Source organism: Colius striatus, chromosome 1, assembly GCF_028858725.1.
Source record: "Colius striatus isolate bColStr4 chromosome 1, bColStr4.1.hap1, whole genome shotgun sequence".
Classification (NCBI taxonomy): domain Eukaryota; kingdom Metazoa; phylum Chordata; class Aves; order Coliiformes; family Coliidae; genus Colius; species Colius striatus.
In genome coordinates this window covers 80,151,732-80,177,346 of record NC_084759.1, presented here as the reverse complement: position 1 = coordinate 80,177,346, position 25,615 = coordinate 80,151,732, and the positions used below count along the sequence as shown (strand labels likewise).

Genomic DNA, 25,615 nt, shown 5'->3' with positions numbered 1-25,615 from the left:
TACCTGTTTTGGTGCAAGATAAAGACTAATTTAAAATTACTACTAAAACTCATTTAAGATCTTCTCTAACTTTGCACTGAAATCATCTTAAAGCAATTATGTAGTAACTGACAATCTGAAATTTGTCAGCTGAAACTAAGGACAATATAGTGAACAGGCCTGGCGTGTACTAGCACATCAAGTAAGAAGACAAGATATTTTGGTAGGTGTGTGAGGTATGCACGTTCAGGATTGGGAGTTGCCATAGTTCTGTGGAGATAGAAAGTGAAAACTTGAAATACTGCATCCTTGTGCTGTGTTAAGTGTTTGGGTAGTATGCTGATAATGCAAATCAGATAAGAAATTTAAAATAAATATTGAAGCCTAATACAGTTCTGTTTACATAGGAAGTCTGTCTAGTATTCTGCTTATCAAAAGATAATTTTCATTTTATTACATCCCTATTCATTTGGTCAAAAGTAAAGTTAATTGACAGGAGAGTCTGAGTTGCATAGCTTTGATTCGAAGTTCATAGTTTAAGAAAAGCAGGAGCTATAATGGTGCATGAATACAAGATGTTATATGGCTTAAAGTCTTGTAACTCTTAAAACAGAAATCATTCTATCTTCTAATTTTATTAAAATTGAAGTACTGGTTATATCTGACTTTATAGCTTTTTCTCAACATTTTTTATTTAATGTCTCATAAATTATCTGGTTCCAGCAGGAAATGAATGTAAGAACAAGTAAACAACAGGCTGCTTGACCTGATATGAAAGCTTAAGTGAACATTACTTAAACAGGGGAAGCTATTTAAAGCCTTTTATTTGCTACCTTTCTCAATCTTATCCTCTCTGTGTCCATAAGACTGGATAAATTAACTGAGCAAATTAATTGTTTTGAGCTCTTAATAATCATGATGTATGCTTTACTACTAGTTAAAGCTAAGCAGAAACTACAATTAGCTACAACTTGTTAACCTGCAATGACCGAAGGTTGTTTTTTTCAGTACAGAAAGGAGTGGAACGTATTCAAGTTCAAACAACTGACATGAAAAAGTAAACCCTCTCTCCTGTGGTGACTGGGTAATTTTATTACACTTGACAACTGCTTTGGTAAAAGTTTAAACAAAATCTTTTAAATTAGCAGAATCAAAGCATACATAGGTTTAAATAAAACTAAAGCATAAAGCAGTATATTAAAGACTTATCTGGGTCATAAAAATAAATCTAAGTAGTTGGCATCTTCTTACTAAAAAATACAAAACTAAAATAACTAAGATTAGTCAGTAGGTAGCCAAAAGGTGGTGTAAGATGCTTGCAAAGAAAAGTCAGTAATTGAAAACTATAACTTTTGTCTTGCCCATCGGTGCTTTAATAGAAGAGGTTTATAAGGAATATGTGAGCTTAGAAAAGGCTCTAAGATACATTAGAAAACTAATTTTAAGCATATGGGACATATGTCAAAGTACTGACCTTGATCAGTCAATTATATGTGATAACGTTGAGATTGTACATTAGACATGCATGTACACTGTACAATTTACCATGAATCTATAAAAACACTGGGCAAGTGGGGGAAAGGACACGGGGCAGGAAAGTGTCTAGATAAGGACAGAGATCACTTGCCAATTACAGTCATGGGCAGAACAGCTGCCTTCCCCCCCCATCCCCACCCCATTGTTCAAGCCCATAATTCTCCTACTGGAGTAATCTGAGGTAATCTCGTTTGTTGAGTCACCATCTATGAAAGGTAAAAATGGTAAGAAGTAATTCAGTTATAAAAGCATCATTAAACTGACAGATGTTTAGATTTTAAAGCATTTGAGAGTAGCTTTAACTGATTTTTAGTTTCACTTTAATGTTTACTATTACAGCATTTTACTATTGAAAACTGTTATGTTTCAAAAACATTGTTTGCATTTTGGCAGATTAAGCCAGGATTCATAGACCAGTGGGTTTGAGATTTCTGATTTTTTACAGATTGATACTTAGTTTTAGCTGAAAGAGCTACTTGTATAGCTTATTAGTAGTAAAACAGTGACAACTTAGTATTTTTGCAGTTTTACTGAAAGACAAGGTAAACAGTCAAGTTACTGTTTCACATTCCATACACATTCTTGAACGTGTAATTCTTGTCTGTTTATAGGGAAATCAAACTGAGAAAGCTTTCTTTACAGCCATAGCAATAGAATTGTTGAAAACATCACATTACAGAATTCAGTACAACACCATGCTCCATGTTACAAAGTAGATTGTAATTAAAGCCAGATGATAACCCAGCTGTATAATAAGACAACGTCCACTGTGTAATGCCATGAAGGAAACAATCTGGGTTACAACTACTGTACTCAGACTTTAAGGTAATGTTTTCTACTAAATATACTGAAACATACACACAGATATTTAATTTTACACTTAAGTAACTTGCTTCTCAAACAAATAAGTTTCTCAGGCAAACCATTTATATCTGTAAAACCTGAATCCAGTTATTTCCTTCTCAATTCCCAAGTTTTCCTTTGTAAAAGACAGAATACCCATAATGAAATTGAAAGTTCATGTCTTCTAAAGCATTGTGCTGTGCTTGCAATTTGGATAATTTTTGCCAGTAACTTACAGTGAAGTGCATACATCTTACCTGTGTAAGAAGTTACAAATGGTGCAAAGCTTTTAGTCTGAGCTGTTAACTGCTGGATGTCAAACCCATACAGAGCAGTCAAGTCCTGAAATGTTTGGGTTTCTTTTTCCACAAGATGTCATCAGGTGTTGAGGAAAGGTTACAGCAAACCTTTCATTTATGTCTTCTAATGGATTTTCTGAGCAGCTCACTTTGCATTTAATGTCTTAGATCCAAAAAGTATTCTGCACCTTTGTCAGAAAATTGAATAATTTGAGAGTGTGAACTGCATTAAAAGTGAAACTGCTTAGTTGTTACATGAAAAGAAGACAGATGGTAGCTCTGAAAAGCCTGTAAACTAGCAGATGGAAACTGCCACACCCCCTGATTAATAAAATATTGCTGCTTTGGCTATACAAACATATTTATTATGAAGAGAGATGTATTACTCAACTTCTGAAGACTCCAAAAATTAGCTCCCTGTTTGTCAACTGTCGACCTTATGAAATGAGGACTTTTAATTCCTTATGTGTACTCCATCTTTGGGTTTTTTCCAGATCCTATTAATGTTTACAAATATATAAAGGGCTTGTGTCAGGAGGACGGAGCCAGGTTGTTCTCAGTCACGTCTAATGATAATAGGACAAGAGGCAACCTGGTATAAGCTGGAACAGTGAAGAATTTCTTCACTGTGAGGGTGATGGAGCACTAGAATGGGCTGCCAACGTTGGTTGTAGAGTCTCTTTCTCTGGAGACATTCAAACTCTATCTGGATGAGTTCTTGTGTGACTACTTTAGGTGGTCCTGCTCTGGAAGAGAGTTTGGACTAGATGATCTTTTGAGGTTCCTTCCAGCCCTTGATATACTATGAATTGAGGGAGGTCTATACTGCAGAGCCTTGCTTGCCTAGCAGAATAAAGACTTAATTTGCATTATTACACTTCACAGACTGAGGGTATAAGAAGATTATCAGTCTACCCAATGAACTTGATTTAGATGAAATGCTTCAACGTTTTCTGGTAATATGTGAAAGTGAGCATCCCATTGTGGCACACACAAGGAGGTGATAGAGTCACCATCTCTAGAGTTACTTGAAAGACATGTAGATGAGGGGCTGACGGACATGAGTTTAGTGGTGGGTTTGACAGTGTTAGCTTGATTGGATCGAACTCAAAGGTGTCTTCCAACGAAAATGATTCTATGATTTAATTCAATAAAACGTAGGGTTTCCCACATGTCCTGTACTACCTTGAGAGTTCTTCCATTCTTTGAACGTCTTTCAATTTTTCTGCTCTCTGTGCAGGCTGGGAGCCCCATTCTCTTGGATACAGATATAGCAAGTCTGATACTCTAAATTTACAAAAAAGAAAATGTCATCTAATTTAAAAGGAGAGGAAGATAGAAGATGAACTCACTTTGTATTTCTGTACTGGAGGAGGAAACATGTGCAAGTGGAGTTCTGCAATTGATAGAACTGTCACATGCACAGCAAATTCCTTTTGTTCTAGATTCACTTGTGTTTCGTCATAAACATGTGTAATACAAATCCTTATCAAAGTCTTCAAGGTAAAGGGAGCAATTTGCTGGAGCAATATGTCCTTGTTATCACAGCCTTCCGTATTGTGGACTGCTGCTCACTAACCTGTCTTCTTTCTCATATGACAGAATATTTAAAAGAGCAAGCTCTCTTCTCAGAGATTCTCAAAATGAATTAGGTAGCATGTATCTGAATGTTTCCAGTTGGCTGGTAGTCTCTCTGGGAACCATGCAGGCTTTATTCTCCCAGAAGACAAGAAATTCTTCCACCTGCTGCAGCCTCATACTAGTTATAGGAGAACTATTGTTATGAAGTAACCCCGCTGACCCCTGAGCACTGTGCTTTGTACTTCACTGAGAGGTCACATAAAAGGTTTGGGAGAGCAGTAGTCAGTAATTGTACAAACATTGCAGTTGAAATGCCTTATTCCTGTGTCTTTTAGCAGATGCAGCTTACCTCCAACAGAAGACACTCATATCCTTACAGCAAAAAAAGTTCTAAAATGGTTATTTACTCACGATCTCTTTTTAAAGAACCTTGTAGTTAGTGCAGGTCTTGCCACTTACTCTCCATTTCTGCTTTCAGCTCTCTTTGCTACCACAGAGTTTAATTTAATGATTTGGAGATTCCTGCTACTATGCTTTTAGTGCATTTGTACATGTTCTTGACAAGGTAAGGCAGAAAGCTTGAATGGTCTCCCAGTTATTTATTGAAGTCTGTTTTAAGTCTTCAAAATGTGGAAAACTACATTGCTGTTAAGCTGCAATTCTTGATATGTTTCATTTTTTATGGGGAAATAACTGGAGTTTTAAAAAACTGAAAAAAAAGAGAGCTTCAAGTAATTTCAGTACTATTTATGAAATACTTCAAATCCTTGTGTTGCAGTAACATCCTTGTGTTCAAGAAACTTTGTTTATCCTGAAACACATATTTAATAGTTTTTTTTATGCTGTTACTGATATTGTTGTAGAGATTGTTTCCTATAAAAAAGATGTAACACACTGGGCTGTAAAAAGTACACTGTAATTGAGGACTCCAGGTGTAGTAATAGTTATTGAGTACCTGAGTAATCTAATAATAATTGTGTATATTTATTACATAGAATTGGAAAATTCAATCCCTGGGGATGTGACATGAGTAAAGACCCAGAGGAGTACAAGAGGAGACCAAAAAAGACACATTTTTGCTTGTGGGGTCCAAGTAGAGTCTGGCACCTCTCTGTTTGGGCAAGAGTGTCTTTGCTTACTTTGTGGAGACATATATAATCCAGATTTTAAATGTAGAGTTAGAAACCAATACTGTACACAGCCAGGATGTGGTATAGAGATAGAAGCAACGTGTTCTGTCACTAAAAATAAATAAATTACTGGCTTTGTGTTCTGAAGAGGAATTGGAGTCTTAAAAAAAATTGGTGGTAATCCAGACATTTGTTAGAACCCAATCAAGGGAGATAGTTTGGAGAGTTTGTTTGTTACAATCTCTTGTGCAGAAAGTATAGTGTTATGCTGTACGTTCGTTTCGGTATGGAGTCGCTAAGTGGAATCACCTGGATCTGTTTATAGCAGAGTAGTTGTAGATGCCTTTGACTGTATGTTGTTACGTGCCTTTATTCATTGCTAGGAGAAAAGCAGCCTTTTTTCATATTCTAATGGAGTGTGCACTGTGTAACTGTGTTTTTAAAAAATAGCAGAAAAGCTAAAGATACTGCCAGTGTTTAGAAAAAATAAATCTAGAGAGAGATCAAATTAAAAACTTTTATCTCTTAAGTGTTCAAAGTAGTTAGACTGAATTCTAATTCTTAGAAAAAATTGAAGTTTGATGGGATTTTCTTTTAAACATTAAAAGAAAGCTTAGGTATATTTATTACTTCAAGAAAGTTTTCACTCTCTACAGAGCAATATAATATCAGTGCATAAGTCGGGTGTTCAAGCTGGGTGATCCAATTCAAAGAGTTTCTGCAGTCTGCCTTGGCCTAACCTCTATAACATCTGTGTAGCATTTCTGTGTGCAGGATTTCAGAGGCACACAACATCAGTTTGGTCCTCAAACAACTCTAGTAAATAAAAAGTTATTACACATACACATACCACATTTTCAGCATTGAAATGTAAAAAGTAGTGATACACAATATCTTAGAATATTTGTGAATTTTAACTTAATCATACGAAAATTGTCAAATGCAGGACTTAAAATAGTTACTGTTCTGCCTTAGCTAGGGCAGTGTTGCATACTACCATGATTTCTGAAATTTCCTGACACCAGGAATAAATAACATCTGCAACAGCATGTTGCTATCAGTCAATCTGCTTAAGTTTCCTGTGCTGATCTCTACAGCATCAGCAACATGAGTACCACTGCTGCCTGGTTTTTCTTTACTGCTGAAGGGAAGGAATTGATGTATCTCTTTTTTTTTTTTGCTGCTTTTTTTTTTTTTTTGACCTTTTTTACTCCTTTCTCTCTCCCCACCCCCCAACTGTGTCTGACTTGCCTAACAGGAAATTTTCTAATTGCTGGAACAGCTGGTCACAGCAAAAACGGCAGGGTTGGTCTTCCCTGCTAGATTTATGATCGCTCAGTCAGAAAATCTAAACATCATGGTTTCTTAGTCATGTTTAAGTTTCTGGCTGTACGTGTTCGTTCTGTTCGGGTGAGCTTAGTTTCTTATTTAAAAGAATAAGGGGGAAAAGGTGACATTTTCATTAAATTTTTTATTTCAAAGCAGTTTTAGTATTACACTGCTTTTGGATCAGTGTTGTTTGTATACAAAGCCTTTTGCATTGTCTTGAAAACAAAAGTTTATGCTGTGCTCATATTTTTGTAGAAATTTATAAGGTACCTGTTTAATTTAGCATTATTTACGTAACTTTTATTTGCATGTAAGTACTATAAAACTTTCTTTCCCAAGATATGAATTTAAAGTTTTGTTGCCTAGTCTCACGGAGAGTCTAGTTTTATTTAGAGTGTTTGTATTTTTTAAATTAATACTTAGTTATTTTAATAATTATATTTTCTTGTAGTACTTTATGTGGAGTGACAGTTAAAATAACTCAGGCTTATTAGTATCTTAACTTTGCTTTTGGAAATTGAATTAGGGATAGTGACACTTCTGTTTCAGTTAATATTATGGTTATTTCAACTTTGAAATGATAATTTAGTCATAGCAGACATTTAATTTGTATAATTTGTTTTGGTTTTAAGCATATATTTAAATGCAATGTTTTTTAAAGTTGAGAAAAATATCTAGTGGAGAACTGTATTATCCCAAGCACAGTTTCCAGCCTATTTAACAATACATACAAATATGCAATGTGATAAGAGCATTTTGTCAACAAACTTCAAATCACTTTTCATGTTTCTTCTCTTGTAAGGCTGCTACAGTGGAAAAAACCCTTTGAGTCAACTCTTCGAGTACACTGTCTTTTTAAGTTGAAGGTGATCTACTATAAAAGGGATAGTAGTTAACACCTACTAGCCTATGTGCTGATTTATATTTTTCAGTATGTGTTAAAAAATGAAAATGAATTTGCTTGACATAACTAAAACAGTAAAACAAGATATAGATATAAAACAATAGAACATATGCTGCATTATGTACAGCGGTTTTAACATAAACCTTGTAAAATAAATGCTTATGCACTTATAGCCTTGAACTATAGTTCTTTTCCACAGGTAATATGAAATATATAAGTCTTAGAATAAAAAATGGGGGCATTATTTTATCATTTATTGCAGCTTGATTCTGTTGTCTTTAACGTTCTATATTTTTTTTCTTTTTAAATGCTACACAGTGCAGACCAAACTTAAGGGTTTTCAGCTCATATAAATTTTTAAATGTTTTTAAGATTATACAAGAAGAATCATAGGTTAGTGCTGATTATTCTCATGTGTTTTGGTTTTTTTTTTTTTAAATCCTTGATCATAGTTTTTTATCTTGAGGTGGGTTTTTTGAAATTGCAGTTCTCTGAAATGTTAGCACTTACAAAGCAGAAACAAAGCTTAACATGGAAGTTACTGGGAAATGAGAGTTTAACCCAATGAGTCTATTTTTCCAGTGCTCACATGCACGGTCTAGGTCATGAGATCATTTAATTGTGTTTGATTGAAAGAGAACCACATTGCAAAACTGATTTTGGTGACCAACACTGAAGTTTTAAAATGCTTACAATTACCCTCCTAGCCTGGCCAGACAAGTTTATCCAAAGGACTTCATCTATACTTAGACTTGTTGCTCTGGGACAGGACTCATTTGTCAAACTCCTGTCTTGCTTCATCTGTTATGCCAAAAGAATGGAGCAGTTTGGTCTCAGTAATCAGGTATGCAGTCTTTATTATGTGAGTTGGCTAGCTTGAGTAAATGTGGACATGGATGTCATTCTAGATCTCAAAACTGCTGTAGTACGAGGTCAGGAATGGAGGAGTAGTAAGTACAGAAACTAAGCAATAAATATGTAAATATAGTGATTTTTAATTTATCTCTGTGCATTGCTTTTTCACTTCAAAGACTTAACAATTTAAGAATTTTTTTTTAAAGTTTTGAAACTAAATATTTGCAAATAGAGTTTGCTTTTAGAACATCTTTTTTTCTGTCAGGTAAAACAACAGATGCCGTCTGCAACGAGTAATTTGATGTCAATTGAAAATGTAATATTTTTTTCCCATCTTTTTTTAAAAGAGACAAAGATATAGACTGTAGAAACCTGTATTTCTTACTTCAAATGTCTACATTAATTAGAACTAACTTCTGCTCTATTCTTGTGTTTCTTTGGTGCTAATGTAAACCAGACAACACAGAATATCCTTAAGTCAGCTTGACTTAATTTTATGCTTGGCAGTACTTTGGTTTTTGTTATATTAGAATAATTGCTACTTCAAAAGCAGCAATTTTAATCAGCTTTTTAGAACAATTGTTTGTGTATGAGCATTTATGTGATCGTTCTGTTAAATGACTCAAATAGAATATTAGTCACAGATATAAGGAATATTTCTTCTTTCATGGTTTAGGTCACTAATGTCGCTTAAGGAGATTGCAAAATGCTTGTTGGACATTGAATTTTATTTTTTTACGCCAGCTCTGAATTTAAAAGTAGAAGTTCAGTGAGTACAGAATGTATGAATGTATATAGAGTGTGTCTGAGATTTTTTTTTTTTTTTTTTTTTAAATAGCTATAGTGGTGCCCTCATTTTTAACTCACATTTTTACCTTGATAAAAAGATCCGTAAGTCCTAATACAGAAGGTAAAAGTAATTGATTGTCAGGTTGTTGACTCTTTTTAACTTCAAAAAGCATAGCTTATATAGGTTTTGTTTCTTCAGGTGATAGTGAAAATTCATCCTACATTCATAACAAGTTGTGAAAGTAAAAATACATCAAGGAGACTTCCTGACTCAAGGGTGGAAAAGGAAATTGTGTATATGAGCTGGGGAACCATGCCAAGATTGAATCGTCCTTTTGAAATCACTTGATATCCAATCACCGGACTAACCTTACAGGACATAACTGCTTTATGTAACTTCAGCACCAAGGTTTAATGGCATAGTGTTTCAGAAATGGTTTCTATTTGATTATAGGAATCAATTTTATTCTGCTTGTGAGAGCCAGAAAATTCTTTGCCAAATACAGCAACGTCCAGCAGATGAAGGATAACAAAGTAGTTACAGGAAACTTGCAACTGTGGTTGGAGCAGTGTTAAGTAACTTGCTGGGGAATCCATTTTTCTGTTTTCATTTTTATTTTCACTTGTACTGAATGTACATGTGCCTGAACAACATGTGTTTGTCTAGAGGAAGCAAAATATTCCTGAAAAAGAGATGGAGAGAGGTGAAAACAAAGCTGCTACTTCCGTAACGAAAAAACAAAAAATCTATGTAGCTACATACCCAATACTAACAAATGAAAACTGATAAAAAGCAGTCTTTTTGCTGCTGCCTAACCTTCAAGTGGAAAAGGTTGCAATTAGGTCTCTAGTCATTGGATTTGCATTTTTGAAAGTCGTATAGTCAGTAGTATAAATTGATACAGCACTGGGTTTGTCAGTTGAAATTGGAGTACAGCTCAACAGTATTTACAAGGAAGTAAACTGTGAACTGTCCATTACACTGATAGATATTACTTTTACCTGACGTATAGAAAAAGGATTTCACTTTAAATACTGTTGAAATATTTGTATCTTTATTTCAGAAATTTAATTCTAAAATTTATTTGCGTGCTGTTGTGTCTTGAAAGATGCTTAATGTTTGAGGAAGGTGTTTGCTCATACTAGCAAAATAGATCTGACTTAGTTGTGATTAAAAGTAGCAGAAGAAGTTTTTTATTTCGCTCTCACTCTGCTGACTGTATAGAAGATGAAATTCTGGAATTGTGAACTCTCTTAATGGTGATTCTGACTGTTTCTTGTGTAAATTATCACTATACAAAATAAATACAAATAAAGCAGAATTAAATCCATTTTAAAATGTCATTTTAAACAGAAAATATTCATGGAAGAGTTCCTGGTGGGATCACACCAACATTTCTTAATGTGTTAATAGTGTCCATGTAGAAGTAGTGTTAAAAATACCACTGTTGGCACTGTTAAGTGCTAACTTGTGTAAGATTCTTTGTTCACAGTTTAGCTGAACAACTTGACATTGACTAGCAGTGGTTCTGAAAGGGCTAGCAATATCACTGAACACTCAGCTGAACACACGCTTAGGGTAGATGCCTTAGCAACAACTGAATCTCCTCAGGAAGGTTGTGGCTAGCAGTAGTAAGGGGCTATTGCTCCATATACAGCATAAAATCAGTCCATTGTTACTGTGTCTAGCAGGGATGCAAGGGCTTCCAAAATAACATTAAAAGTAAACGATTAAAAACAAAAAGTCATTCACAGAAGACAACAAAACTAGGAGCTGCAAGGTCACTCCACAGTGAAAAATCTGAACTCCTACTTCTCTTAGGGGGCAAAATGAGTTGTAACTAAGTCTGTAAGTAACACTACTTAGAAGATACTTCTGATTGTACCTTGTTAACTCTGTCAAGAGCGGTACAGAATTGACAGATAAAGGTGAAACTTGGTTAATGTTGGGACTAGGAATACCAATAGTTAATTTCTCTAGTAGCTACTTAACCTAGCTTAGATTTTGGATTACATTTTAAATATTCATTTAGATTAAAATTTGTTAAACTGTTAATGTAATCCTTGCATTAAGTCAGTCTTAACCCTATTGTTTCAATTTTTGGTCAGCGTATCAGCAATGTTCGCTGTCCAGGAAGACTTTTTTCTGAATACAGGACCTGTCTAAGGATTTGTTATATATGCAAGGTTTCCTTCCCATTGGTTTTTGATGAACCTGAATATGTACAGCCATGTCTGACTTGGTCATACATGCCTGTTACTAGAAAAATATAATTTATTTAAAAGCCCTAGTGAGACAAATAACTGCTTCTCAATTCTAAAAGCAAACACACTAGGGTATTTCTTTTGTCAGGAAATTGTCATGAAATTCAGAAGTTTCAGATAAAAAAGAGTGTGAGGGTGAAGGTTTTATCCTTGCTCCTTTTCAATGTCAGTTATTTCATAACCACCATCTCTGTTAGATGCAGAAGGGGTTGATATGTGGCCTTTTATGTTCTCTCACTGTGAAACTTTTTTATTCAGATGTTACAGGTTTGTTGTTTTGTTTCTTGATATATTTCAAACAGATACCAAGTGTGCAGAGGCAGAGTTCTTTGATCAGTGTTTAGTCATCTGCCAGCTGAAATTCATTGCACTTCTGAAATTTTCACCTACATCTAGGTATTACACATTCTGTGGGAAAGTGAACATGCAACCTTGTTTTGTAGTCAGTTCTGTCCCTTATTTAAACGGAATACGGATGTTGTGTGTTATCTTTAATATCCTCTTCCGCGAAGGAGGCAACACAGGATACAGTTATCGCATATCTCATAGAATAAGAACTTCTGGGGTTTTGTAACTGTGAACTTTTTTTCTAAAGAGAATTTTCTCAGAAGTCTCTTTCTCAACTTGTTAGAGAAACCTGGTGAAATTTGGGTATAGTGAAGCAGCCATTTATTTTGTTTAGCCTTTAGCTGTTTTTGGTATCTCTCTTTTTTTAATCATTTCTTTATCTTATTTATAAGAACACTCATTTTCCACTCTAACAAGTATCAGTCATTAAAAATGTAATGCAAATCGTTGTTGAGAGTTTTAGCATATTAAAATTATGGAATGTTCTTTCAAACAATAGGTACTCATAGCATGTACTGTACATAAGTTATCTTTGTTCTTGATATTATAAAATGTAAACTGCCAGTTGTTGTTACTCCATGCATAGCTGACCACAAGTTAGGGGTTTTTTCAAACCCACATTGTTATATTCAAATAAAACCTTCCTAGCACCAGCACCCCCCCGCCACCCCAAGTCTTGTTGTGCGTGCATATCTTGGAGATCTTACACATTTGGATATCTTGGTTTTTGTTAACTTACCGTGTTTCATCTGATTTTAGTTCAGTTTTGCCAAAGCTGACAGCAGAGGCAATGCAGTCTGTCTTTTCAGGATGAGTCTGTTTTACTTTAAGAATCACATTCTGTTTGAGCTGAACATTTTAGTATCTTAAGCTGTAAATGTTTCCTTGTTTTTCTTACCTTCATAATTTTGTGTCACTTCATGACTTTACACCTATTAAATGTCACCAATATGTAGGGACAATTTAAATATACCATTCCTGTTGCTGTAAAACTTACACAGCTGCTGCTTCTTCCGTTTAGCATAACCTGCACTTACGATTTTAACTTACACTGTCACTATATTGAAGAGTGTATACTCAGATTCTTCTCATTCATTATGCAACTGGTGAACTATTTCTCTTCTAATAACGTTTCTCTAAAATATGCTATCATAGAGAGTTAAATGTTTCAAATATTTCTATTTGTATTCATGTAATTTCGAGTACTCAGAAAAGAAAGAAACTCTTCTAGGGATACCTTTCCAAATTGAGCATTCCATACATGATGTACCAACTTATTCTTTGATATTCTGTTTGTTTAGTTCATGTCTGATTATTACACTTTGAGAGTAAGGTAGCTCTCTTGCTGAATTTCCCATTTCTGTCCCAGTGCTTTGAAATTTATCTGTCAAGCACTTGTCCTTGTGCATTTTCACAGTGTACTTATTCATTTACCCAAGAAGTTGAAACCGAAAATCTCAGGTGTAGCAGGACTCCTGCGGTGTTTAGATGTGCTACTTTATGCTGGATAGCATTCCTCTTTGTGGTACGAATAAGACCACCTGTGACATGTATTTAGATGATTCAGAGCTTTTTTCCTTGTTGATTATTTTGTCAGTGTCAGAGCATACATATAATTTTTTTTTTTAAATCTTCTGGGGTTTTTTCTCTGTCCTTTTTATTTAAAAAAAAAAGAATAAGAATACTGGGTTTTGAAGTGCTATTTAAATTGTAATGTGCATTTATAGTATTTTCTAAATGTATTATAAGTTGTATCATAAGACTGTATGTCATGTGGCACTTGCAATACCATTGTGAGTGCATGTCTGACAATCCACTCTTCAAGTGCCAACAGTTGGTTTAAGCTCAGGCTACAGAATTTTCTCACAGACTCCTTTTACTTTTTTTTTTTTACTTCTATGCCACAATCACAATATCTTCAGGAATTAGAAGTTAGAGGTGAAATGCTATGTACACTTTTTCTTGCTATATTCATCATTAGGAAAGAAAATCAAACTGAAAAAGATTGGGATTAATAGGAGTAATAAAGGAAGTGGAAATCACAAGCCTGTAAGAATGATGGTGTGAATGACACTAACAGCTCTCTTAGCAGTTCAGAGGTCAATTTCCTAGCCATAGACCAGTTTTTCAGTTGTCTGTAGCACATACTGCTCAGAAAAAGGTCTTCAGATGAACTTATCTGTGTAAAGCAAGCAGTGTATTGAGCCCATGCGGAGCTGGATAGCATTTGTTTATACACAGAACCATTTTCAGATCTACTGAAAATTTAGAAATTTGAAGGATAAATTACGGGAGACTCTATGTACAAAAACTCACATTTTACTCATGCTTTTCTGGGCTCTTTCGTTACTGCTGAGATATACTTAGTAAGGCTTTTTTGCTTCTACTTCCTTTAGTGTTTTGAAGTTTGAAGTTTTCTTTTAATGCATAAGCCAATAATTGTTCCTCTAACAAGATCTTAGAAACAAATGCAAGTATTTTACATTACAGCAAAGTTAATTTAGTCTTGACTTTAAAATTAAACATAAAAGAAATTCACATACATTCAATGACTAGAACAGAAGTAAGTATTTAGTGTTTAAGTACCTAAAGTGTGGAATTTTTCCAGGAACACACTTAGGCTATTATTTTTATAGCCTAATAATGGTTAAATAGTTAGTAGCCTAGAAGACATGCTTCCTCTTTTCTTTTCCTATTCTGACTTGCAGCAGATGCCTAAAGACATTTTGTCTTTGGAATATAGTCCGTTCAGTGTTCTTTACTATGTATGTGTGCATGCATTCCTGTGCCTAGACAAATATTGAGGTATATTAGTGAGAGCTTACTTATACCCAGATACTTACCAGAATAGTTCTGACTTGCAAACTATGTCAGTACAGGAAGTTATTCTGAAATAGTGATGTTTTAAATTCGTACCCAAACTTGTTTGTCAGTCGCTTCCCTTCTAGGCCAGTGTTGATTTAACACTATTATACTGTTAAGGAAATGCTAAGGAAACTCAGAGTAATGTTACCTTCTGTTTGTTTCCTCATAATCTATATTTAGTTTCATGATAACGGAAGCCAGTAACAACTACTTTAATTTGACTAACACAGGGAGGTTTGTGGGTTTGTTTTGTTTTTTTTAAAAACACGACTTTCCGTGACAATTTTACTTATAGTTTGAAGAAGGCCTTCAGAGAGAACCGTGTGGCTAGAAAAAAAAAGAGATTTATATCTTGAGACTTATATTTAGACATTGCTACAATATAAGGCTTGAAAAAAGTGAGCTTTCTGAACTTGTAAATAACAGAAATAAAACCTAAACAGTAGGGTATAGTTATGGCTGGGAGACGAAGTGAGAGTGTGTTACTGCAGTGGTGTGAAAGCTGTCAGGGAATGGAAGAAAGAAGAGGAAGACCGGAGTCTTTCAGCACCTTGTACATCATCTCATTTAATTTTAATTCATCACCTAGAAGAAATGGGTTTTTTCCCCAAATACAAAGAAATTATCAGAGGCAGAGCTTTAGACAAATTCAGTACTGGATTGAATGGCTGGCTTTTCTTCCAGCTTACTGTAAGGTGGCATCTATCAATGAATTTTTATTAGTGCAGTTGCCTGAGAAATAGAGATCTCTTGTTACAGCATGAAAGGCTTGTATTTTAATTCATATATAGGGTAGGTGCAGTGAAGGTTCGTTACTTCTGCATATAATTTGCATTTCTGTGAAAGGCTTAGCTTTCATAATTTTAACAGCATTTGCAGAATGCTGTTTAGTTTAAAATAACAAATGTTTAGCAATTACATCAGAAAAGGAAACTGCAAATTTGAGGGTAACTATTCATCATAAATCTTGCTCCCAAATGTGTTATGGACAATCCATTAAAGTAGGATATGATCTGAGTTCCGTTTTGTTTTAAATGTAGTTGTATTAGATCTGCCTTATAAGGACTGTAGAATATCTGAACCCTGAGAAACTGTGAAGACAGGGAATATTCCCTGAGTATCAGGAATGTGAAGTGGTGGTTTGGGTTTTTGGATTTTTTTGGTTTTTTTTAGAGGGTGCTCAAAATAACCACTGGGAAGTTGGTTGCATAATAATTGCTTTGCATTCACAAATATTGTTTGTGTATGGAGCAGAAATTATCTTTTCTTCTCCATTTCTTGTTTTGGTTACATTTTGTGATGCTTCTCAAGCAGTGTGTCCACCTGCTAGCTTTGTGTTGCTGAATCAGAGTAGATAACAGATGAATTTGAAAAAAGTTCTATTTCACACATTTTTTACTTTCCCGAGATTGCTAGGGAGGTAATAGATAAAATAGTTAAGCAGAAATGGATCAAAGTATCTGAAGTAATGTGTCCTTGACAATCTGCTCAGGATTCTCTAGTATTGCAGTGTGCGGTTTAAGTAGTATGCAATCCAACTGATTGTGTACTAATTTAAAAGATGAAAATACACATGTCCCCCAGCAAATAATTTCTTTGACATGTAGAAAGAATCTGTATTTCTTAACTCTAAAGATTCAGCCTCAAGTCAATAGTGGTAGTATTTTCTCCTGAAAGGGAAAAAGGGTTTAGGAGTAGTGCACAGCATGCGTACATGCATACCCATGCCAAATTTTGACTGTCCTATGATGAAACGGACACCTGTCCTTATAGGTCGTCTGAAGTTATTTTCATGTCAAGAACTAGATTTTTTTTTTTAATTTTCTAAAACTAACCTTTTTTTTTTTATGTTCTGATATTCAAAATTGAAAGGATGTTGTATGCATTATTCCAAAGTAGTTTTTATGTACATATACACTCTCACACGTACATACTCAAGATTTGTTACATGCAGTTTGTTTCCAGCTTTTGTTAGAATCTTTTGAAATAGAAATGTAGATGTAGAAGCATGTGTTTAAGCATGCTGATGTGTATAGACAGTTTTTGTGCACTTATAAATGGTTCTGAAATGACCAGATACAAAAGAATACTTTAGCAATAATTCATGCATGTAACTTTTGCTGCATACTTGAATACTTTAATGGCACACTTTAGAACACTGCCTCCAACCCCTATCTCTGCAAATAACTGGTGCACATTTTGGTGTGTATAGGTAAAGGGAAAGTCTGGAGCAAGGAAGATAGGCTAGAGAATACTTAAATTGCATGTACGGAGCTCTGTGGGCAGTGATAGAATGCGCACGTGAGTGCTGAGGGACCTGGCAAATGTCATTATGAGACTATTGTTGATTATCTTCCAATGGTCACGGTGAATGGGAAAGATGTCTGAGGACTGAAGTCCATGTCACCTTGTCTTCCAAAGGGGCAAGAAAGAGAACCCCCAGGGAACTTCAGTATAGTCAACCACACATTGATCTCTGTGAAGCTGAAGGAATAACTAATCCTCAGAACTGTTTCCACATACATGAAAAAGTAACAGGTTTGTCATCATGGATTCACAAAGATGAAATCGTGTTTAACTGGCCTGAAGGGAGGACACAAAGAAGATGAAGCCAGGTCCTTTTCAGCAGTGGCCAGAGCCAGAACCAGAGGCACTGGGCAAAAACTGAAACACAGGAGGTTCCTCCTAAACATCAAGAACCACTTTTACTACTGAGAGTGTGACCAAGCCCTGACACAGGCTACCATGGGAGGTTGTGGGGTCACCATTCTTGGGGATATTCAGAAGCTGCCTGGGAAACCAGACATAGGTGATCCTGTTTAAGCAAGGGGATGTGAACAAACCACCTCCAGAGGTCCCTTCTGATGTCAGACATCATGTGATTTTGTGAAGTAGATTTCAGACTTCCTCCTTAAATAGAGGAAAAGGAATCTCGGGTTTGTTTTATTTACTGTAGTCCATAGAATGAATAGAAAGAGAATGCACAAAATGTTGTAATAGTAGTTGATATATTTGTGTTAACTTGCAGTCAGTGTTGCTTTAGTTGAATCACATGCAATGCCTGGCTCTTCAGATGACATTGATAAGAATGCATTTAGTTTATTTACTTTTGAACAGTTGCTGATAAGTGCTGTTTTGTTTTTTTTTTTCCTTGTGGTGCAAAGAGTGTTGCTTTTCAGGGGATTTTCAAATTTTATGCAGAAAATACTTAATCAAGTGCAGAACACAAAAAAACCAGAAGATCCACTGCACTTTTACAGCTTTCTGGTGACCAGTTTCTCACATAATTGGGATTGCTGAAGACTGGCAGGTTTTGTAGAGTAGACCGTCCTTGAGAAGAGAGGCAATGAGATTCTTTTCCTTACTGAAATTTTGTCAGTGGCAGATGGAGGGTTATTAGCATCACAGCAGCATAGTTGTCCTCATTCAAGTGTTAAAAAAGAGGACTTTCCTAAGAGATCTGTTGCACTGAATGCACTCTAGGTGTGCTTAAAGAGGACTAAATTCTTAAGAGATTGATTTCTATTAATGTGTTGTGAGTCTGGAACAGAGAATCTCTGATTTCTTCTGTCAACTATATTATTGTCCGGATTCTGATGCATCTCTAAAAGTTTAATAACTTGTAAACATTTTTATGTGTCCTCTGATTATGCAAATAGAATTACTTTGTGGTTCTTATGTACTTTTGGGAACATACAGTTGGTTAGAATTAATGACACTGGTATTTTTCAACATAATGTGAATTTATAAACATTTTAAGATGATGTACCACTAACCTATATTTATTCAACTCTTTTCCTATGCCAGGAAGAAGGAAATATCAAAGAAATTGCAATAACTCACCATGTAAAAGAGGGACATGAGAAAGCAGACCCTTCACAGTTTGAACTTCTGAAAGTACTAGGACAAGGATCCTTCGGAAAGGTTGGTAACTGCACTCTGGAGCAAATAATTTAGGAGCATTGAGTAACATTAGGAGTGAAATATTTGGAAAAGCCACAATCTTGCATTAAGGTAATGTTGCAAGTGAAAAATGTAATTGTGGTAGGTCTTTCTAAAGCAGGATTTTTTTTTCTAGCTTGTGTGATATGTAGATCTCCAAGTTCCGTAGAAAAATTGGCTTGATGTGAAAAATATGTGTATTCACTGTTAAAAAATAATGTAATTTTTCTTCAACTGCTCTTTTATGTTTGAGGGGGCAAGGGTTGAAAAGGTTTTTTAAGTATTCCTAGTTGCTAACTTGCTAATGGTAGATCATCACCTGTACAGAAGCTATAGGCAGGATTTCTTTTTAGAACTGATTGTTATTGTGAAGAATAAATTTTAGGCAATAATGGCTACTGAACTATAAACATTATATACCCTAGTTGTGTTCATGATAGGCATTATCTGTCACAATTTGGCTAAGGCACAATGAATGTTGATATATGAAGATCTATTAAAGACTCAATGTTTCTAACATTTAGTGAGTACTGTCCACGATGAGATCTCATGAGGTGCACATGATTCATACTTTCAGTTGTCCAAATCCAACTTCGGAAAATTCTCCCGAAGAAACTGGCTACTCGTGGCTTGGACTGGTGTACTCTTCACTGGGTGGAAAAAAAATGACTGATCCCAAAGAGTGGTGGTAAATGGAGTTAAATCCAGTTGGTGGCGAGCCAGCAGTGGTGTTCCCCAGGGCTCAGTGTTGGAAACTGTTCTATTTAACATCTTTATCAATGATCTGCACAAGAGGATCAAGTGCATCCTCATTAATTTTCCAGACAACACAAAGTTGGGTGAGAGCGTGGAGCTGGACAGTCTGGATTCATAGGCCAAGGCCAATTCTGTGAGATTCAACAAGGCCAAGTGCCAGGTTCTGTACTTGGGCCACAACAACCCCATGCAGCTCTGCAGGCCTGGGGCAGAGTGGCTGGAGAGATGCCCAGAGGAAAAGATCCTGAAGTTGTTGGTCAACAGCCACCTGAATATGAGCCAGCAGTGTGCCCAGGTGGCCAAGAAGGCCAATGGCATCCTGGCCTAGATCAGAAATAGTGTAACCAGCAGGACTAGGGAAGCAATTGTCCCCCTGTACTCAGCACTGGTGAGGTGCACCTCAAATACTGTGTTCAATGTTGGACCCTTCACTACAGGAAGGACATTGAAGTGCTGCAGTGTGTACAGAGGTCAGCAATGAAGCTGGTAAAGGTTCTGGAGAACAAGTCTTACGAGGAATGGTTGAAGAAGGTAGGGTTTTTCAGTGTGGAAGAAGGAAGGCTGAGAGGAGACTTTATCATTATCTACAACTATCTGAAAGGAGGTTGTAGTGAGGTGAGGGTTGGTCTTGTCTCCCAAGTAACAAGTGATAGGACAAGAGGAAATGGGCTCAAGTTGCATTCTGAGATATTAAGCATTGAAACAGGCTGGCCAGGGAGGTGGTGGAGTCACTATCCCAGACGTATTCAAAAAACATGATGAGGTGCTTGTGGGCATGTATTAGTGGTGGATGAAGTAGTGCTGGGTTAAACTCAGTGATCTTAAAAGATCTCCAACCTAAATGATTTTGTAATTCACATGGTAAGACAGATCAAGACAAAATAGAATATGCAATGTAAGGCAACAAAAGCTTTACATCCATTTTCAACCTTTATTGCAATTCTGAATGTGATGTTAAGCTCTAGCATATAATGCCAAATCCATTTCGGATATGGGGGAAAATGAGAATAATCGGTCCAATTTTGTTGGTTGTAGGAGGTTTCTGTTAGTGATATTATTGGAGTAGCAGTTCCACTTAAGCTAGGAAATCTAGATGTTTAGAAACTATAACATTTTGTACTCAGACTAGTAAGAATTTACTGAGAAGTCTAATTCCAAAGATCATTTGCCATGTTGTTTGATTGGAACCAGAATCATAACCAAGTTTTTATTTGGAAAACATCAGAAAGGAGAAGTAAATTGTCCAAGGGCAAGGAAATGTTAGTTAAGTGATAATTTCAACAATGCTTTTTATTGATATTAATTAAATTCGGAGCCATTTTGGGGAGATGGGGCATGTTTTGAAAAAGCAAAAATAATTAACTTTGTACATGACTCAAAGTAATGCAAAAATGGCATCAGTTGTTTTAGACTTTATTCAAAATGACTAATGTTACAAACTCCTTAACCCCTTTTTTCTAATCACTTGGGAAGATGTCACTGCTTCCCATTCAGTTTAAAAAGACTAATTTTGCGTGCTTTCCGTGATCTCTTGGTGGTGCTGTGGTAATCTCTGGATTAAAACAGATTTTAAACTAATTTCATATAACATGTTTAACATTCTTATATACCATAACATGTCTCTGTGCTTTTTCATAACCAGAAAACCTGTGACAGGTACTTTTTTTGTTTTATTTCTAAATCTAAAATTTGTCTCTACTGGAATGTGTTTTATACTAAGGATATTAAAAGCAATCATACTCAAGAAATGCCATTACACTAAAGAAGGAAATAAAACACACATGAGGCTGGTTGTTGGATATTGGTACGTTCAAAAAGCATATCATTAAAAATGTTTTTGTGATATGGGAGATTGCTGAGGTTCCTAAATTATTTCATTGTGCATTGATTCATATGAGTTTCTGATCAACTTTTGTACATACATTTGTCTTCATATCTGACAATTACTAGCACTTTTGCTATGCCATCCTATGAATAAGACAAAACAATTTTGAGATTAGTATTAAAAAGCTGCATTTTGATTTTCAAATTTGTCTCAACTTCTGAGAGAATTAAAATTCATCCTTTCTTTTACTCACTGAAATCCATTTAAGTTAATTTGGCAGACTATCTTGAATTAACCTTTTAGGTTATGAAGTGAAGATATGGTAGAAGAAAATGCATGGAAATTTTTGTTTGGCTTTAGAGAATCTAAAACTGTCGAAAAAGCTAATAAATAAGGTTGGGGTTTTTTGAAATAATATTGACTACTTGAATTTCACAGCAAAGTATATTATTCTGAATTGCCTTTATTTTAAGAATTCTTTTTCATTTTCAATTCAGGTCTTTCTTGTCAAAAAAATCTCAGGATCAGATGCTAGACAGCTTTATGCAATGAAGGTATTGAAAAAGGCCACCTTGAAAGGTAAGCACTCTCTAGAGAGGTTAAAAAAACACCACATTTTACCGAAACTTAATCTTTACACACGTGCTGTCCTACAGACTGTGTCTTAAAACTGTCTTCTGTCAAAGAGGAAATAGCAGAATATACTGCCTTGTATTGTAAAGCCAGAAGGATTAAGTAAACAACAGTACTGTATGAATAGTTACAGAGAAAAGTAGGCCCTTTTCCATGCTACATTCATTAGGTGATCATGATTTAATAGAGTAGCTGTGCTACATCTGCCACCTGACTTGCTCCTGAGCTGTTATTTGAAACTTAATATCCTCTTTTTTTCATTTGCTATGTATCACCAAGGATACAGGTAATGCCTTTTGCTTGGTTTATATTTAGATGATGATATTTAAAAGTGCATTGTAGCAGCTGTCTTACTCTAAAAGTTCTAAGGACAGGAGTTTCAATCTGTCTTTAAAACTATGGAGTACATATTCCCAAAACTTCAGCACTTGTTCTGGATGTAGAATACATTTGGTAAAATCTTAAGTTAACCATCTAAATTATTTTACAAAAAATGGACTGTAAATTGTTTTCTTTCTTGGATGCATTTGGTCGTGAATGGTATCAGTAACAAAATAACTTTAAACTTGAACAATCCCAATTCTGTCTTGGAGAATTCTGTAAGAAAAAAGATAAATCTACAGTACAAAAATACATTAAAGTGATCTTTCACACTAATCTCTTTATCAGAATTGTGTATGTGTTGCTTTATGCCACTGTTTAATGCTTCTGTCTGTAGTTTTTCTAACTCATAACTGCACTGAAATTGCAATTATAGTTTTGGGATAGTTCCAAGAACTTGAGATGCTTCACTATCTTATTGATTATTGTGTTAGTTGAAATATTAACATACTATCTCATCTGAAAATAGAATGATAAGAGGGAACAAAAACTCGCATTGAATTGTGAACTGTGAACTTGACATTTTTCTGCTTAAGATGTAGTGCTGAATTATCTGTCTCACAAATCTTACTATATATCACTTTCACTAAAATTACTACTACAGAGTGTGTGTTTTTGAACTGTTTCCGATATTTAGATTCCTCTGTGTTTTGTGGCACGTGTTTTTCTCATTATTTACTTCCTATTTTTCTGAAATTGATTTCCACTTATTTAAAGGCACTTAATATCCTCAATAGCCTTTCATTCTCTAGTCTGTTAATAGCTCAAGACTGGAGTCAAAGGTCATTCAGCAATTGTTCTTTTAAGACGTTTAAGAACTTCTCTCCGTCACCTTTAGATTGTAATTTTTACACCTAAGGTTAAACCACAGTCCAATCTATTTTTGTCTAGAGATGTATACTGAAATTGGAAGCTTGACTTCTAGTTGGAAAAGGAGACTTTTTGAGGCACTAGGAACTGAAGGATGCAAAAGGCTTAAGCTGAAAGATGACACTAGCAGGTCCACATCATAACTTTCAGTGCTCTGTATCTGAATTTTCAGATGCTTTTGAGTGTTCTTCCTAAGACACAAATTGCAAACAAAAGACAGAGTTGCAAACAAATGAAGATTACTGTTGAAATCTTAATATGAAATTAAATGACATTTTTTCCATAATTGCAACATTTCTGAAGTCTGATATTGTCATTTTAAGTAATATATTGTTGTACTTGATTCAGCTGGGGTTCTTTAGCTCTGTGAAATCTGTTTCATAAAGTTATTTTTTGTGTTCTGAAATCAAAGTTTAAAATGCCCTTTAAGACTGCTTCTTAATGGCAGGCAGTGTGCATGATTCACAACTCAAATTTAGAGAGGATATTTTCACAGGAATTCAACTATGTATTAGCCAGAACACATTGATGTAACTGCACAGTTCAACCTTTCAATGTTTAGAGAACATCCAAGAATATATGCATAAAACTTTGTTTAGTGCAGACACTAGTTTATTAATACACTCGGAGAGAAGGTAGTGTCTTTCAGTGTGCTTTTATGATGGGGGAAAATCATTGCTAGAGAGTCTGGTATCAAATATATTAAGAGAAGTCAATACTTCCAGAAGTACACCTCTGGAAACTGCAGTCAAGAAAACTCGGATTACAAATCAAATAATGACTGATACTAATGTCTGAAATAAGTTCCTTATACATTTGGTTGAGGTTTTGTAAATCTGTACCTTCTCTAGCTTTTCAGAAATGAGGCTTGTTTTCTGTGTAAGTGTTACATAACTGTAGGCACTTGAAAGTCTTTTTGATTTTTTTCTCGACTGAATTTGCCTTAAAAAAAAAAAGCAACATTCTAAGTTTCAGTTTTGAAATTCAAATGAACTCTTGGAACAGTGAGATCACACAACTGTCTTGTGGTATTTTCATGACTTCAGATATAAAGGTCAAAATTAAAATGTGATTTGTGCTCCGTGTTTGGTGAGCACTGATTTCCAGTGCTTCCATTTTTAGGGACCTGTTCTGCAGGAAGATGGAAGCTTGATAGTTTTATTCACTCATGAAACTATATCTGTATAACTTTTTCACAAGTACCTTTGCCCATTTATGGGCTAAACTTCTGAAAGGCCTGTTTATGTTCATTTTTTCATTTTCCTGCCTTGTTATGTTTAATATTAGAGAACTCTCGCTTGTTAACTTTACAAGGAATGCTTGCAATGGGAACTTTGGACTGGACTTCGTTTCTTTAGAATTCTTTCTTCAAGAAGTTTTAATGTTTGGGAGAGGAGCAGTAACAGAATGTAGAATAAGAGGAAGAGGTGTGCAGTGTATTAAACCACTGTCACAAACTTTATTAGCTTTCATCTGTAAGAATTCTTAATTTTGTCTGTGTTGCGGCTGATTTGGAGCTGTGTATGGGAACCAGACACTGAATGGAGTGGCAGAGCACTTGCCTAGGACAACTTGAAGCAAGTGGTGTGCTCAGCTGACCGTCCTACCTATATTCATGAATGGCCAATCCCTATATACATGGCATGTGCATAGGATGCTCATTTAGTTTAATCTATAGTACATAGGAACAGGTACAAATCTCATTCTGAGCTGCCACGGTGGCACAACACAGACAGCTTGAGCAGTAACTGCTTCTGATGTCTGAAACTCCTTCATGCACACTTTTCCTCTCAGTAAACCCTGTAAATCAAAAATATTGTCTGAAGTACACACTACATTGAATGGATATTCATTTTGTTGTAAGTTCATAGTAAAGATAGGAAACTGAAAAAAAATTCCCCTGAAAGTTGTGAAGGTTCTTTACACTGCAAGTTCTTTGAATGAGTTAAACGGATACAAGCATCTTTATGATAGTATAATTTTATTTGTTACAAGTTGATTTTGCTGTAACTTTAATTCTCTCTACTTTTCAACAGTAGAGAAAACGGCTATGATTTCTATACATAGTTGTGGCAGGTTTGCTCTACTGTTTAAAAAATTAACTAAATAGGGAGCAAAGTGAAGAATGATTATATTTTCTCATATGCTTTTGTTAAATTTATTTACCCAGTGTCAGCTTTTGCCAGTAGCAGAATATGAAGCAAATTGAAATACATAAAGAGATGTATCAGAAAACTATGCTGTGAAATAAATCCTTTTAAATATCTTCTGTGTTAAGTCCTGCAGACAGATGTAATATCACGGGATACAAAGTGAAGTAAATGAGGAAACGTAGGAGAAATACCGATTCATAATGCAAATTCTTCTTTTAAAATCTTGATTATGTTCTATTGTAGTTCGAGATCGGGGTTCGGACAAAAATGGAACGTGATATCCTAGTAGAAGTTAACCATCCTTTTATTGTCAAGCTACATTATGGTGAGTT

At 35.2% G+C, this 25,615-nt stretch overlaps 1 protein-coding gene across 1 annotated transcript in view; it reads left to right on the top strand.

Annotated features, from left to right (window-relative positions):
- Positions 1-25,615, top strand: part of RPS6KA3 (ribosomal protein S6 kinase A3) — a 78,347-nt gene that overhangs the window by 16,994 nt on the left and 35,738 nt on the right. The window contains 4 exon segments of the mRNA XM_061999481.1: positions 18,531-18,647; positions 21,744-21,825; positions 25,527-25,537; positions 25,539-25,612. Of these exon segments, the coding sequence (XP_061855465.1) occupies positions 18,531-18,647; positions 21,744-21,825; positions 25,527-25,537; positions 25,539-25,612 (284 nt within the window).